General features: G+C 39.5%; 1 protein-coding gene across 1 annotated transcript in view; it reads left to right on the plus strand.

The window, feature by feature from the left end:
* The window catches only part of DIAPH2 (diaphanous related formin 2), a 940,956-nt gene that overhangs the window by 222,236 nt on the left and 701,366 nt on the right, over positions 1-17,354 (plus strand). Inside the window, exon 7 of the mRNA XM_081115447.1 lies at positions 17,237-17,311. Coding sequence (XP_080971573.1) covers positions 17,237-17,311 — 75 coding nt within the window. The remainder of the gene's footprint in view (positions 1-17,236; positions 17,312-17,354) is intronic.

Here is a 17,354-nt window from a genome sequence, read left to right on the forward strand (position 1 = left end):
TTATTTCTCCTTTACATTGTGGTTAGAGTTATATATTGATTTTGTAATTGAATTTTTTCAAACAAAAGAACAGTTCACTCATTTTTCCCACCCTCCACCCCCACCTCTGGTAACCACTAATTTGTTCTCTGTGTCCAATAGCTTAGGTTATCTATCTATCTATCTATCTATCTATCTATCTATCTATCTCTATATCTCTATATCTCTATATCTCTATCTCTCTCTATATATCTATATCTATCTATATCATCTATATATCTTTCTATAGATTTACATGCCTATATACTTATAGATATACATATCCTATATAATAAAGAGCTAATATGCTAATTAGACCGAAGAACAACCTTCCAGATGTAGCCGGGACTGCAAGGGGCTGTAAGGGCTGGTGAGGGCTGCAGGGGCCGAGTCCCTTGCACAAATTTCATGCTTTGGGCCTCTAGTAGATATATATTTTAGATTCCACATAATAAGAGCGAGCATATGATATTTGTCCTTCTCTGTCTCACAGTTCACTCAGCATAATACCCTTGATGTCCATCCATTTCTAATGGCAAGATTTTTTTTTTTATGGCTGAATAATATTTTAGTGCAAGCATGTCAAACTCAAAGGCTAACATGGGCCAAATAAACAAGGTTTAAGTTTATGTGGCTGCAAAAAAACAAAAGCTTCCATTTTCATAGAAACATAGGTTTATTTCACTAGAGACATGCTGAATACAAAGGGCTGAAATAAATTAGTAATCATTAACATAAAATAATAGAACATTTTAATAAAAATTAATATTTTTTCTTAAACATTAACTTACAAGACACTGAATAACTACATAAATTAATAAGCATAACACAAATAAACCTATTTTTTATTGTTCTCCGAAAGCAAAATATTTCCTGTTGCACACACCAAACAAGTCAGTCCAAGACTAATGACTTGGCAGTCAGCTGCTAAAATATTTGCTGCTAGTATTAGTGGAGAGAAATGGTGCGCCTGTGCGTAAGGCGCATAAGGGAAATGAATGCAACACGATTATAGTAATCAGTCATTAGTCATTATAATAATCCTATATAATACCCTAATATGCAAATTGACTGAATGGAGGAACGACTGGTTGCTAAATGCACTCTGACCACCAGGGGGCAGATGCTCAATGCAGGGGGAGCGCCATTCAGCCAGAAGCCGGGCTCATGGCTGGTGAGCACAGTGTCAATGGTGGAAACCTCTCCCGTCGCAGCAGCGCTAAGGAGCAGCAAGCTGAGTGGTGAGCAGCGAGCAGGCGGTTGGTAAGGAGCGAGGGGTTCCGGACTGCAAGAGTAGGCCTAAGCTGGCAGGCAGATATCCCCCAAGGAGTCCCAGACTGCAAGAGGGTGCAGGCCAGGCTGAGGGAGCCCCTTTCCCCAGGGCATGAATTTTGTGCACTGGGCCTCAAGTTATGTATTACAGGATATTATAAAAATTAAGTAAGGAAATTTTTATTAAAACGTTTCTTACATACCTTTATATTGGCTGGGCTGCAAAAATATTCATTGTGTTCCGCATGTGGCCCATGAGTTTGACATGCTTGTTTTAGTGTGTGTGTGTGTGTGTGTGTGTGTGTGTGTGTGTGTGTGTCTATCACAATTTCTTCATCCATTTATCTATCAATGGATACTTAGGTTTTTCCATGTCTTAGATATTACAAATAAAGCTGTAGTTAATACTGGGGTGCATATATCTTTCTGAATTAGTGTGATTTTCTTCAGATGAATACCCAGAAGTAGAATTGCTGGATAGAATGGTAATTCTATTTTTTTTTTTATTTTTGAGGAACCGCTATACTGTTTTTCAAAGTGGCTGCACCAATTTATATTTCCACTAATAGTGCACAAGGGTTCTCTTTTCTCCATGTTCTTGCCACCACTTGTTAGTTCCAGTCTTTGTCTTAATATCCAACCTAACAGTATGTAAAGTCATATCCAAGCACCTGTGAGTTGATACCTCATTGTGATTTTGATTTGAATTCCCCTCATGATCAATGATGTTGAGCATCTTTTCATGTACCTGTTGGTCCTCAGTATGTCTTCTTTGGAAAAATGTCTATTTAGAGCTCCAATTTTTAAATTGTATTGGTTGTGTGTGTGTGTATGTGTGTGTATGTGTATTCAGTTGAATGAGCTCTTTATATATTTTGGATATTAGCCTATTATTAATATACTAGTGACCCGGTATGTGAAATCGCGCAAGATCCAGGACCCCGGGGCTCCTCGATCGATTACCCCAAAGAGGTAGACCAGAGCTGGGGGTCCTGACTCCACCGCGCGAGCAGCCGCCGGACCCCTAGGCCCCACCCACCTGCGCGTGCCCGCAGTGCATGCAACCTCCTTGTGATGGTGTGAGGGCATCACTGTGTGAGGGTGTGACAACCACCTAGGTCAGTGGTCAGCAAACTCATTAGTCAACAGAGCCAAATATCAACAGTACAACGATTGAAATTTCTTTGAGAGCCAAATTTTTTAAACTTAAACTATGTAGGTAGGTACATTGTTATTAACTTAATTAGGGTACTCCTAAGCTGGCCTTTGCTCAAAACGTCCTTAATCTGATTGAGGTACATTTCCTGAGGTCGACCCCTTCCAACTCTCCCATCCACACTCGTCTTGTATACTTGTTTCAGATAGATGAGTGTGGATGGGAGAGTTTGAAGAGGTGGACCTTAGCAAATGTACCTCAAAACAATGTACCTCCCCCGTGCTGCGCATTCCGTGGCCCACCTGCGCTGTGTCTACCGTCGCCTGACCGACCAACACCCCCCACTTTTTCTAATGCCACTTCTTCAAAATAGACTCGTCCAGGCCGAAAACTGACTTCTGCGCATGGGCCACGAAGTTTCAATCGCACTGTACATGCGCGCCCGCACGTGGTATTTTATGGAAGAGCCACACTCAAGGGGCCAAAGAGCCGCATGTGGCTTTCGAACCGCGGTTTGCCAACCATTGACCTAGGCTATTATTAGTATAGATCCGTGGTTGGCAAACTGCGGCTTGCGAGTCACATGCGGCTCTTTGGCCCCTTGAGTGTGGCTCTTCCTAAGCCTTAGGAGTACCCTAATTAAATTAATAACAATGTACCTACCCATATAGTTTAAGTTTAAAAAATTTGGCTCTCAAAAGAAATTACAATCATTGTACTGTTGATGTTTGATCTGTTGACTAATGAGTTTGCCGACCACTGGTATAGATGCTTTGTAAATACCTTCTTCCATTCAAGTTGCTTTTTCATTTTGTTGATGGTTTCCTTGGCTGTGCAGAAACTTTTTAGTTTGATGTAGTCCCACTGTTTATTTTTACCTTTATTACTTTTACCTTTGATATGTCTGTTTAAAACTAATCATTGTTAAGATCTGTGTGTGTACAGGGGACCGGTCAGGGGCAAGCAGCCTGGGGGAGGGGCCATGGCTGGTTGAGTAGCCAGCCCTGCCCCAGATGGGAGTGGGAGGCAATTGGGGGCGAAGCTGGCTGGGGGAGGGGCCAAAGGCAGAACGGGTGGTAGGGGCCCTTTGGGGGTTGGGCCAGCTGGGGAAAGATTCCAGGCGGTTGGCCATAAGCCCTTCCCCTGATTGGGGTGGGGGAGGGTGATCTGGGGTGGGGTCGGGCAGGGGGATGGCTGCAGGAGGTTGGCCTGCTGGCCCCACCAGCTATTCAGTTGAGGAGCAATTGCGTGGGGCCGGATGGAGGGAGGGGCTGCGGGCTGATGGGGTGGTGGGGGCCATTGGGGGTGGGGCCGGCCCCAGGAAGGGCCGCGGATGGGGGGGTTGGCCAGCCACCCCAGCCTCGATTGGGCTGGTTCGCTGGCCACAATGGGTGTCATAGTGACTGGTCATTACAGCATTCCAGTCGCTGGCTTTTTATAGATACTTCATTGGTATGTCTTCAATCCATAGTAATGGATTACAGTATGATAGGACTCTATATCTATGCTGAACAACTAACTATTCTATTTATTAGTATATGGGAAGCAGAAGGAAATTATATTTTTGGACATCTGCAGAGTTTTTATTATCTACAGTTTCCCTTGCCTTGATGATGGAATCCATAATAAATAATTAAAAAGATATCTCCTTGGCATTTCTTTCACTTCTGAATTATACAAATTGGTCATATTTTTATAAATTGTATGCTTCATCCAATATTTCTTTATGAACAAAAAATAACCAAAACACTTGTAACCACTAATTGATGATTTCTTTGTTAGTTGTTGATAATATAGTTGAATGGGAGGTGTGTAAGGATTGAGGAGTGGTTTATTTCAATCATAGTTTTGTCATTAACAAACTGTATTATCTAAGACAAGTCACTAAAATTTTTTAGTTTATTTGTAAGATGAAAGAGTCAATATGGGTTCACTTGCTTTGATTTCACAACCAGTAAAGCTACATTGTTCAATGCATGTTCTTTCAATGCAGTTTGTTTGTAAATGAAGACAAAACCATGTCTTCAATTTCAATGTTAGTGTTTGTTTTGGCTTTTAACTATTCTAATTGAAAGGTCTTGTCATTTTTAAGAAGGCCAAAGATCCTTCAGCAATTAAAACATTATGCTTTCTTTAAAAAGCATTTATATGTTTTGAAAGACTTACCATGTATAAATATGCATCTTTTTTGGAGCTATGTTTCTAGATTTTTCAGTACCTGAGTACAAGCCAGTTGAATATAGTTGAGTGTTAATATCCCTTTCTTAGGAACTTTTTACTGCATTGTTGTCCTATAAAGGTTTTTTTTCTATAAGTCCTGGACATGTTTATTATTGTTTTGTTGTTATTTTGCTTTAGATGATTTTATATCACTGTACAAGAGAAAAATAATGAATGTTTGACTTAATTTTTCTTAGGTAAGCCTTAACATTTCCCAAGTTGTTTAAAGATTTTGTGTGTTTTTCAAAGCAATAGTTCAATGATTATGTTTTGAAAAAAATTATTAAAGGTGAATTTATTAAGATATTTAACTATGATTAAGAGTGCACATATGTGCACACAAACACATACATAATTTCCATAGTATCTTTCTCAGTTTTAGGGGAAAGAGGCTTTAAAATTTTATATGAAAATAAACCAGAAAACAACGACAACAACACAGAACAATTACCATTACAGATCCCACTCTGAGACAGTAAAACATTTGGACTTGCTGAGATTTTTTTGACATCCACCATGAGGACCCAAATGGTGCTTTTTGTTTTGGTTGCAGGGATCATGCTAAAAATATTTGTGAACAATACATTTCCTTGTATGTATCTTTCATATTCTATAATGAGTCTTTAATGATATGTTTTGGAATTGCACCTGGTAGGTGAGAATAACTCAAAATAACATTTGTGTTGTTTAGTCATCAAATTGTAATTACCCTTCAACTCTCCTTACCCCTGTTACCGGGAAAGAAAATTCATTTAGCTTCTTTGATGTCCACCAAAATCAGACAGTATAACATACAAAGTGGTGTAGGACAAAGGGACATGGCATGGGTGGTATTCTCTAATGCCTCTCTGTTTTCTTCTTTGCATTTAAAGAACTTGTTATCTTCTTCACAACAGATAAACTTGATGTCAGCTCTGTTTCATATTTAGGGTTTACAAATTAGGAATTTGATTTCTTGGAGTTAAGTTCATTTTAACAAAATTCCACTAAACTAAAAGAAATTGAATGTCCTGCGGAGTGTGTGGTAGCTTAGGAAAATGAGCCAATACATTTTTCTTGTGGAAGTTAATATTTTATTATAAGTTTGACTAGTTATATTACTAAGAAGGCGATTTTAGTTAGTGTCCTACGTAATTATATTCATAATTTCAAACCTATGGAGAAAATTTTAAATAAGATTAGGACTGTCTCTTGAAACTTTCCTAACAATTTTTAAAGGAGCACAGGAGAGGAAAATATTTTTTCTGTAGCCTATCGGGTATTTTAAAAGATTTGGACTTGAGCCATTTCGACTGTCTCCTAAGTAGTTTTGAGAGTTTAAGAAATTGATTTTAATAAATAAAGAACTGTATCCTTTGAGAGAGCATTTTTACTTAAACTACTTCCCTCAGGATATTTTTATATGTAACTCAGGCATTTACAGTTTGTTGTGAATATATAAGAGGAATTTATTTTCATATTATATGAGCAACTAGAAAAAACACACATTTCCTCTTTTGTGAGAAAGTCTTAAAAACTGTGTGAATACTATAAAATAGAGCAGATATTTCCAGCAAGACATGATGGGGAGAATAAATCTAGCCAGATAAAACCCTCTTAAGGAAACAACGGAGTATAGAGAGAAAGATGAAATTTCTTCTTTGGTGTTTTCTAAGGACATTATAATCTATCTGTCTCAACATTGAAGTCAAAACCACTGAGAAGACAGAGATGGAAAATTAGCATAGTCAACCTTTTATAAATTGGGTGAAATAAATGGAGAGTGAATGTTATGCTTCAATGAAATATATACAAATGTTTGGAAATGGTATTATTACATCTAATGGGTACCTTTAATTGGTCAGAATTAGTTCATGCATCAATCTACTATGATCCATAGTTTCTAAGGACACTCAAATGCTATTGTGTTTACCTTCATGTAGACAAACCTGAATAGATACTGAAAGGTTCAGAGTAGGCTGGGGTTGCGCACCTATGACATGAGGCCATAATGTATCAAAAAAAAAAGCTTTCATTTCAGGCACCTGGGTGCAGGTGGGCTGAGCCTGACAAAGGAATCAGCAGAGACTGAAGAGGGAGGCAGACTTTTATTAACCTCTGCTGGCTGCAAACAGTTCTGCTGAAGTAAGGGTCTGGTCCGTCCTTGGCTCCTCCCGGTGCCAGGTGTCTAGTGGTTATCTAGGCCAGTGGTCGACAAACTCATTAGTCAACAGAGCCAAATATCAACAGTACAACGATTGAAATTTCTTTTGAGAGCCAAAATTTTTAAACTTAAACTATATAGGTAGGTACATTGTTATTAACTTAGTTAGGGTACTCCTAAGGCTTTGGAAGAGCCACACTCAAGGGGCCAAAGAGCCCCATGTAACTCGCGAGCTGCAGTTTGCCAACCACGGATATAGGCTATGCGGAGCTCAAGGCTGCAAGCTTTCTGCAAGATACCTGCTAAGCACAATAAGTTTCCGCTGCCCCGTTTTATTCTCTTTAACCCTTCCAGATATATATGTTTTTCTTGGACTAATACCAGAGCAGTCACAACATGTACAAATCGACGTTGCTTTGTTGTTAACATTGTATTTTAATGGATGTATATATTGATAGTGGAATTATCTATGAAGTTGATTTAGCTGAGCAAATTATCTTTTCAAAGGCTGAAATACTAAGTTTTTCTTGGCTACTACTTAGAGATACTGATCCATGATCTGTATATATGATAATATTGGTGTTGGGTTGTACATTGGTTTTAATCACTTAGGACCACTTCTTTCCCCAGTGCATATAACTAAGGTTTGGTTCTAACTGCGTTAAAAAACATGACATTGGCAACATTAGTATTAAAATGAGATGTTTTCCTGCTATTAAATAAAACATGTAAACACCATTTAAAGTCATCTTTAAGGTCTTCTGAACCCTTTGAATTAGTTGTTTCATGTCTTACAATTTTACCAAGTTTCTGATTCCCCCAAGAAACTCTGAACTATCATTCATTTTATTTGATGTTCCAGTGATTTGGGTTGCAGTACGAGATTTCACATGGGAATAGAACACCATTAGAGGCAAATAAAATCCTTTGTACAGAACACATAACCCTCTATACTAGCCTTTAGCGCTGCACAAACATTCATAAAGGGATGACATGACCAATTATTGGTCTCCTGCACCTGAGACCAATTGCCTTTACAGCTTATGGGACTCAGGATAAAACTTTCTAATTTTAGCTTTGTCCCTTTTGAAAGATAGTTGTGAATTCAGACAATCAAATAATAAATGTACATGCAGTCACAACTTCCTGTTATGCCTATATTGTGTATAGTGTACTGAACTCATCACCCACTATTTCTTTGTTTTTAACTTACATGAACTGTGACTGAATAATTCAGAGTCTGAACCTCCAATTTTGGATGAAAGGTTGACATTGTGGGAAACGGTGAAGGGTTTTCCTTTACATGTATATGTGAGGGAGCGGAATCTCATCCCCTTATTCAATAGGAACATTTATAGTTTCCCTCACTTTGTTTCCCCAGAGAACTAGAGAGGAGAGAATATTGTTTTTCATAGAATCCTCTGGTACTTTAATTAAACATACGATTTTCTTTCCTTTGATTATGGCTATCAGTATAAGTGGGCCTTATAAAAATATTGACCTCCTCTTTGAGAAAGTCAAGGTCACAACTGCAGCATAATTCATCCCACCCACTCATGCTTCTGTGTCACAGCTCTTCCTTCTCCCAGAGGAACAAATGAAGTCAGGAAGCCAAATCACAGCCATGGCTTTTAAGAATACCGGAAAGACACTTTGTGGAGCCATAGGTGGTGACTCAACGAATTAGGATTGCTCTAACCCAGGGGTGGGCAAAATTTTTGACTCGAGGGCCACAAAGCGTTCTTAAACTGGACTGGAGGGCTGGAACAAATGCATGGATGGAGTGTTTGTGTGAACTAATATAAATTCAAAGTAAACATCATTACATAAAAGGGTACAGTTTTTTTTTTTTTAGTTTTATTCATTTCAAATGGGCGGATCGGGCCCACGGGCCGTAGTTTGCCCACGGCTGCTCTAACCTGTCTCAATGGAAAGACTTTGGAGAAGGTGTGTGCTGAGTAGAACAGAGGTACAAAGGAAAAGAATCTCAATGTGAAAGGAACAGTTTGGATGCCTACCAAGACTCTGAAAATCACTACAAGAAAAGCTTCCTGTGGGGAGGGTTCTAACACTTGGGATCAGTTTCACATGAGGATCCACATGTGACTCATTTACTTGCAGTGTCCAAAGATTGTTAAGCAAATTACTCCCATCAGTATTGAGCCAGGAATCAAGGTTGAAGTCACCATTTCAGATGCTTAAATAAACCTTTTTTAAATAAATTATTAGTTAAAAAAATCACCTTGGAGGTTCTGAAAGCTCAGGATAGATTTATATTTTAAAACCTAAATTTTTAGATAATTGTTTAAAAAGATGTTTTGATTGGTTTTAGAGACAGGCAATGGGAAAGGGAGAGAGAGAAACATCAATGTGAGAGAACATTAATTGGTTGACTCCTACACATCCCCCACCCTTATTCCTGGGGATAGAGCCTGGAACCTGGCATGTGCCATGACCAGGAATTGAACTGATGACCTTTTGGTGCACCGGACAGTGCTCAACCAACTGAGGCCTGTTTGCCAGGGCTATCCTAATATATAAAAGCCCAGGGTTGTAACGACCAATCACAACCGAAGGCTGACCAACCTGGAAGGCCTTCAGTCATCGCTGGGTTGCCATGGCGACCCAGCACTGACTGCCCTACTGCAGCCTGTCGACCCAGTACTGATTGCCCAGGGGGCTGAGACCCAGAGAGAGAGGCAGGATCTGATCCGCTGCCTCAATGGCAGCTGTTGATCTGTACTTGCCTCTCTCTTCCTCTTGCTCTTTTTTCTGGGCTTCACCAGCAGTGGAGCCTTTCTTTCTCTCCTGGCCTCTGAAGGGGCTGCTGTTCAGCCCTGCCTCTCTGATTGGGCTCGGAGATAGGTCCGGAGATACTGACTGGCATAGGAACCGACCAATCAGAACCATATGTGGATGCTGTGACGAACCAACGGCTGCCTAGGAGGTGGAGCTTCTGACGTTGACTGGCATAGAAACCAACCAGTCAGAAACAAATCTGGGTGCTGTGGGGATCTAGTGGCTGCCTTGGAGGCGGAGCATTTGACTCTGACTGGCATAAAAACCAATCAATCAGAACCAAATGTGGGTGCTGTGGAGAGCCAGTGGCTGCCTAGGTGGTAGGGCTTTTGACGCTGACTGGCATAGAAACCTACCAATCAGAACTGAATTGGCCTGCAGAGGAAGGCAGTTGGGGGCAACCAGGCTGGGAGGGGAAGGCAGTTCCGGACAAGATCAGGCTGGCAGGGGAGGGCCATTGGGGGCATATCAGGCCTGCAGGGGAAGGCAGTTGGTGGTGATCAGGCAGGCAGGCAGGCAGGTAAGCAGTTAGGAGCCAGTGGTCCTAGATTGCGAGAGGGATGTCCAACTGTCAGACATCCCCAAGGGGTCCCCAATTAGAGAAGGTGCAGGCTGGGCTGAGGGAACTCTCCCCTCTGTGCATGAATTTCATGCACTGGGCCTCTAGTTTTACATAATTTTGATATTTTTTTGTCAAGATTAGTCATGAGCTATCAATAGACTCTCTCCCTGTACAGACTTCCCCCATTGTAACTTCTATATCTGCTAGAGACCCAGTGCACAAAATTTGTGCACTCGGAGGGAGGGGTCCCTCAGCCCAGCCTGAGCCCTCTCACAATCTGGGAGCTCTTGAGGGCTTACTGGTAAGCTGTCAGATGTACATCCTTAGCGCTGCTGCGAGGCGGGAGAGACTCCCGCCACCGCAGCTGCACTCGCTAGCCTTGAGCCCTATTCAGGGCTTCTGGCCGAGTGGCACTCCCCCTGTGGGAGCACACTGACCACCAGGGTCAGCTCCTGTGTTGAGTATCTGCCCGCTGGTGGTCAGTGCATTTCATAATGACCAGTCGTTCCACCATTTGGTCAATTTGCATATTGGCCTTTTATAATATAGGGTTCCAATGTCAATTGGCAAGTGCTAAAATAGTGGAAAATAAATATATACAAAGTTAAAGAGAACACAAAAGGTACTATGAGTACCAGACATACAAATTATCTAGCATCTATTTAGATTCTAATGCATATTTCATATTAATTAAAATACTTTTTAATAAATGAATGACAAAATGTTAATATTATTAAAAAGTAGTCTTTATGCCTAAAATTCATACTGAATTTTGGACTAGAAGATTAAAATAACATTTGCATTTTTAATTTTTAATATTTTCACAAATATTTTAGTGCAAGCTTCACTGTGCTATTTTACAAGCATTATTTTATTTAGTAGTCACAAAGACCTTATGGGGTATAGGTACTATTCTCATCCCTATTTTGAAGATGAGAAAATGAGCTTAGAGAGTTTAAGTAACTGATAAAAAATAACACAGGTTGACTATGGTAGAGATCGGATTGGAACCTGGATCTGTCTTCTTCTAAAGCACATGCACTTAACTATGCCACTGTGTGGCCTCACAGCATATTTCATTGATGGATGGAGTGATATTTTTGTGACCTTTGAGTAAACTTGGGAAAGGTCTTTAATTTTTAACTTCTTTAGCAATGTAACAAATGTTGGACTGCCTGATATACCTAAGCCATTTATACCTAAGTTCAGAAACACTATCTCATTGTGGGTCAGTTCCTCTTATTCCCTAGATCATCTTCTTGGCTTCTTTTTCAGTCTTCAGTTCTAACCGTGACTTCTTGCTCACTCATACATTAATCATCCTGACTGATCTTCGTATTTGTTTTGTTTCAGTGGCTTATTTATTCCACTTGGCCTCCTGACAAGTGATGGCTACAAATATCACCATGCATGTGTATCATGTCAAGACACCTCATTAAAATTTTTTTTAATATGTTGATTTCAGATAGAAGAAGGGAGAGGGAAAGAGAGATAGGAACATCAATGAGAGAGAATCATAGATCAGCTGCCTCCAGCATGTCCCCTAATGGGGACCGAGCCTGGCAAACTAGGTAATCGAACCATGACCTCCTGGTTCATGGGTCAGTGCTCAACCACTGAGCAACACTGGCCAGGCAAGGCAACTGTTTAACTTCGGTAACATGATGGCATAAAATCACCAGTATGTTAATACCTAAAAATGAAACTGTGGATTATACAGCCTATTAAAAAAAAAAGCATAAGCTCTATTCTGGCTCTATTCTAATAAGCTGCCTTACCTAAACCTTGATTGGAAGTTTTAGTTGGAGTTTCCAGATATCTTTTCTTAACATTATTTGGTAGATTTCTTATGAAGCTAGGGCTTTAAATATAATAGAAACAGGGATTGAAAGGTACTTATCACACCTAAATGAACGAAGTCAACTGTCCAATAATACAAACCATATATTTGTGTGTCTAGACATAGACATAGTTATAAGTTCAATGCAGTTCTGAACAACCAGTGATTCTTCTTCAGTGAGTTATTGGTGGAGCCATTAGCCAGATATTGTTTTAGAAAATTGCACACTGGTCCTGTTATTAATTTTTAATGGTATGTTTCAAATACGCATGAGCTTTGGAGTCAGATCGGGGTTTGAGTCCTAGAAATCATACTTGTTGAGTGATGTTTGGCAAATTACTTGACTACTTTGCTTCTCAGTTTCCATGTCTGAAAATAGTGTTCAGAATGGCTGAAGTTGAAAAGATTGACAGTATGAAGTGCCTGGAAGGATTTGGAGCAATTGGAACTGTTACACTTTGCTGACGGAATTCCACTTTGGAAAGTAGCTTTGTAAAAAAGTTAAACATACATTTACCATAAGAGCCAGCAATTCAACTCCTAATTATTTTCCCAAGCAAATGAAAACATATGCTTACACAAAAAACTTACATGTGAATATTATATTTGTAGTAGCTTTATTCATCATCACCAAAACCTGGAAACAGTTTAGGTGCTCGTAAACTGATGAATGTATAAAATAAATTGTGGCATAACCAAAAAAGGAGTAGACTGCTGATCCATGCATCTAATTGTTGAATATAATAACATTTACGCCAAGGTAAAGAAGCCAGACACAGAATCCTGCACATTGTGCAATTCCATTTCTAAAGATATTCTTGAAACAGCAAAACTATAGGGACACAAATCAGATAGGTGGTTGCCAGGGACCTGGGAGTAGGGAAAAGGGATTGACTGCAAAGGAAAAAGGAGAAAATATTTTGAAGTGATGGAAATGTTGCATATCTTGTTTGTGTTGGAGATTGCATGACTATACCTTTGTCAAAATGATGAATTTTTCTGTATGTAAATCATATATTAGAAAAAAACAACTTGTGTTTTAGAGTGGTTATGAAAATTATGAGAGATCAATCTCCTTCCCCATTTTTTCTCCTGTTTGGTTGTTCATCATCCCTGGCTGCTTCTATGCCTCTCATAAATTTAGGGACCGTGATAAATTGCAATTTCTTGTTTCAGAGTTGAGATATAATAGAAAATTTGTGTTTATCTGTCCTTAAATTTGTGTTTATCTGTCCTTATTTGCAGTCTTGGAATCAGATTTTAAATCAAGTCATCAACTGTATTTTTATTTATTTTTTTATTGATTTCAGAGAGGAAGGGAGAGGGAGAGAGAAACATCAATGATGAGAGAAAAATCATTGATTGGCTGCCTCTTGCATGCCCCCTATTGGGGATCGAGCCAGCAACCCAGGCATGTGCCCTTGACTGGAATCAAATCTGGGATCCTTCAGTCTTCAGGCCAATGCTCTATCCACTGAGCCAAACCAGCTAGAGCCCTATTTTTATATTTTTAGATATTCCAGTTAGTACTGAATAACTCAGAGGTGGAACTTGCATGCTCTGTAAAATATACCAAATATACTTGCTTTGACTGGATTCTGTATCTCTGTCCTGTGGCAGTGGGAGTGTTCAGTATGGTTGGCAGGGGGTATAAAGCAATCTTGAGTTTTGAGCCTCAGTGCTTCCTGAGAAAGGCTCTTCCACTTGTTAGCGAACCATGTTTCTATATCACTGGTTCCCAAACCTGAGCAAGCATCAGAATCACCTGGAGCAGTTAAAACCCACATTGCTTGGCCCCACCCCCAGAGTTACTCATTCCATAGGTCTAGGTTGGGGTCCAAGAATTTGCATTTCTAATGAGTTCCTAGATGATATTGATGCTACTGGTTTGGGACACACAACTTGAGAACCACTGATTTATGCTTACTTCTTGTGTTATAGTGTCAAAATTCCTGCTTAAATATCATAGCCAGCATTTTAAAAAAATATATTTTATATTGATTTTTTACAGAGAGGAAGGGAGAGGGATAGAGAGAAACATCGATGAGAGAGAAACATCGATCAGCTGCCTCCTGCACACTCCCCACTGAGAATGTGCCTGCAACCAAGGTACATGCCCTTGACCGGAATCGAACCCGGGGCCCTTGAGTCCACAGGCCAATGATCTATCCACTGAGCCAAACCAGTTAGGACAGCATTTTATTTTTAAACTGCTTATGAGTCATGGGGAGAGGGAGAGAGTGGGAGAAAATAGTGTTTGGCCAGAGGCCACAAAGTGTCCAGTGCCTAAAAGCAGAGAAATGATGCTGGCAAGAGAAAAAGGTAAAAAAAGGGATGTCTAGTTGCCCCCTTTCTTTTATCCTTCTCATGCTGCATCATTATCGTTTTATCCCCTTAGCAATAGGCTCCCTTTGGACTCCTATTCTCTGTCAAAGTTCTGAGGATTCTTACTAGGCCTCCTCTGCCCATTGGCCTAAGATATTCTTGGTTAAGACTTTTCATGGCTTCGTTTGTTACAAATAGGCCCACCTCCTCACACTTAAGTTTCGTGATTGTGTCCTAATTTTTCCAGACCAATAGTAATTTGCACTAAATGAAATCAAAGTACCATAAAACTGCTCAATTTGAAGCAGTCTGGGGTATGTAGGGTGGGTGACTGATTTCAAGTGAACAGATATAAATCATGCCCTTGTATCAAACAATTTCCTAGCCCCAGGAAGAAATCACCCTAATAATATTAATAGTACTAGGTGTAAAAAGAGTACGAGTAAAATTTAGAATCTTAAAAATAATTTGTATGCGTTAAATGTGAGGAATTCAGAGATCATTTTATCCTTCCCAAATGCCAAAGGAGATCTGAAATTTGGTCAGAACTATTATTTTCAGATTGCTGTAGGGTATGTTGTACTGTAATGATATCTGCTGATTTCTCTCTGTGATGGATTAAATATAATTTATTATGCTTAGAGCTGGTGTCCTTTTATCCTTCCACCACTGCCCAGCTGATTATCAAGAGTCTTTAGAGAAAATTGCTCATTGTACTGGTTGATTACATGCCTCAATTGAATAGTAGCTTGCTGCCAATTATCATTACAATCCCATATTGATTTTTTTTCATTTCCACTGTGAAAATTAAAGCAGAATTTGTTTAAAATGATATTGTGGATGTGATTGGTTTTGAATATTTGAGCTATTTTTTTAAAATATCTTTTCAGTGATCTGACGATTCTTACTGATATTTTCTTATAAATTTAGCTATTTTGTTGATAAGCTTTACCTTAGAAGACATGAAATGTAGTTTAAAGACTGAAATAGAAATATAGTCATTGTTTAAGTATGTATAGGTTTTAATTTTTGCTTTATAGGAGTCTGCTATATATTAATTTACATTTGTGAAGTTCTTGGGCAATATGAGACTACTGATTCTCTTAATCACACAAGTTAGTAAGTTTATTTAAATTTGAATTAGCAAATATTTCCTTAGTGTTGACTATATATAAGCTAGCCTGCTAAGTATTATTGAAGACAGAAAGATAAATGAGATAATATAACTGTCTTCACAGAATTTTTAATACAGAAAGGTATGTAAGACATGTGTGACAAGAACAGCATAATAAAACAATAAGAAATAAAGATACATGGGTGTTCAAAGGAACAGTAACTCCTATTTGGATGGAAGGCTTATGGGGAAAAACACTAATGGAGGAATTGACAGTCAACTTGAGCCCTGAAGGATTTGGAGAGATGGAGTTGGGGTTGCCTTATGGAAAGAAACATAAATTAAGAAATGCAGGGAAGTGCAGGGAGGACTCCAGGAAGGACAGTGTCTGACTCTCACTAGAACATGTGGTATAAGGCCCGAGGCTGTAAAGGTCGGTTGACGCTAGAGCAGAGTCAGGATTTGAAATGTGTTAGGTAGTCCAGAGGAAAACTTTGGACAAAAGACTAGTTAAGTTCAATCAAGTGTGGTATTTTGTAAATTGAATAAAGAACAAATGAAGCTGCAGAGAACCTGGTTGGGAGGTTCCTGGCTTGTTAGTGACTAGGGCTACACTAGAATGTTAGCAGAGACAATGGAAAGGAGGGCCAGTGCATGTGTGGGAGATCTTCTAGAAGTAGCATATTCAGGACTGGATAATAATAAGTCAAAGGAAGCTCTGCCCGATTAGTCTCCAGCCTTCTAGCACACATGGGACTTCATCTCCTGCTGCTCACCCAGGCCCCATTATTCAGCTCTAGCCACTCAGGTTTCCTCACAGCTCCTGGAATTTCCAAGTGCACTAGCTACCACCTCAGTACCCAGTTGCACTTATTCCCCCTCCTGGGAAAGTCCTTATTTTCTTCAAGGCTCTACACAAATGCCACCTTATCGAGAATTTGTCCCCGACCACTCCTGTTCCATTTAGCAATGTTTATTTTTGTTCATTGCACCAAAGCAGTGACATTTTATTATATGTTTATCTTGTTATCATCTGTCTCCCTCTTTGAGACAGTAACCTATATGAGGGTGAGGGCTTACTTTTGCTGCCTGTTATATATCTATCACCTAGATAGAACATGCTGGTACAACATATATGCACGCAATAAATATTGATGAGGGGCCCTAGCTGGTTTGGCTCATTGGGTAGATCATTGGACTGTAGACTGGAAGGTCCCAAGTTCGATTCCGGTGGGGGGCATGTGCTCGGGTTGTGGGCTAGATCCCCAATAGGGGGTGTGCAGGAGGCAGCCGATCAATGATACTCTCTCATCATTGATGTTCCTGTCTCTCCCTCTCCCATCATCTCTGAAATCAATAAAAATATATTTTAAAAGTATTGATGAGGGGGTCACAGATTATGCAAGTATTTCAAGTCTGAATGATTAAAAGTATAGTGGTATAATTAACAACATGGAAGAATGGAAGAGATTTGATTTTGGGAAGCAGGGGCACAGAGGAAGATAAATTCAGCTTATAAGTTTAGGTTTAAGTGTTTGTTGCTGGAGAAACAACCAAGGCAGGGCTGTGGAGTGGGCAATCTAAAATGTGAAGAGAATTGTGACATTGAGGTAAAGATCTTGAGTCATCCTCACAGAGGATGCTTGAAGCAGTTGGAGTAGAAGAAAGAATGATGAGCAATATAAAGATAGGATTATCATATTTGAAAATCAAAATTTCATTGTAGATACTTCATGTTTTCAATATACAAACTGATTTATGCATTTTTTTGTTTGTTCATTTCCTAGCTGGGTTAACAATTTTGGCCATGAAGGTCTTGGACTCTTACTGGATGTGCTGGAAAAGCTTCTGGACAAGAAACAGTAAGAATAAACATGAAAAAATCACCGAAGGGGAAATGTTTAG

Source organism: Myotis nattereri (assembly GCF_964212035.1).
Source record: "Myotis nattereri genome assembly, chromosome: X".
Lineage (NCBI taxonomy): Eukaryota > Metazoa > Chordata > Mammalia > Chiroptera > Vespertilionidae > Myotis > Myotis nattereri.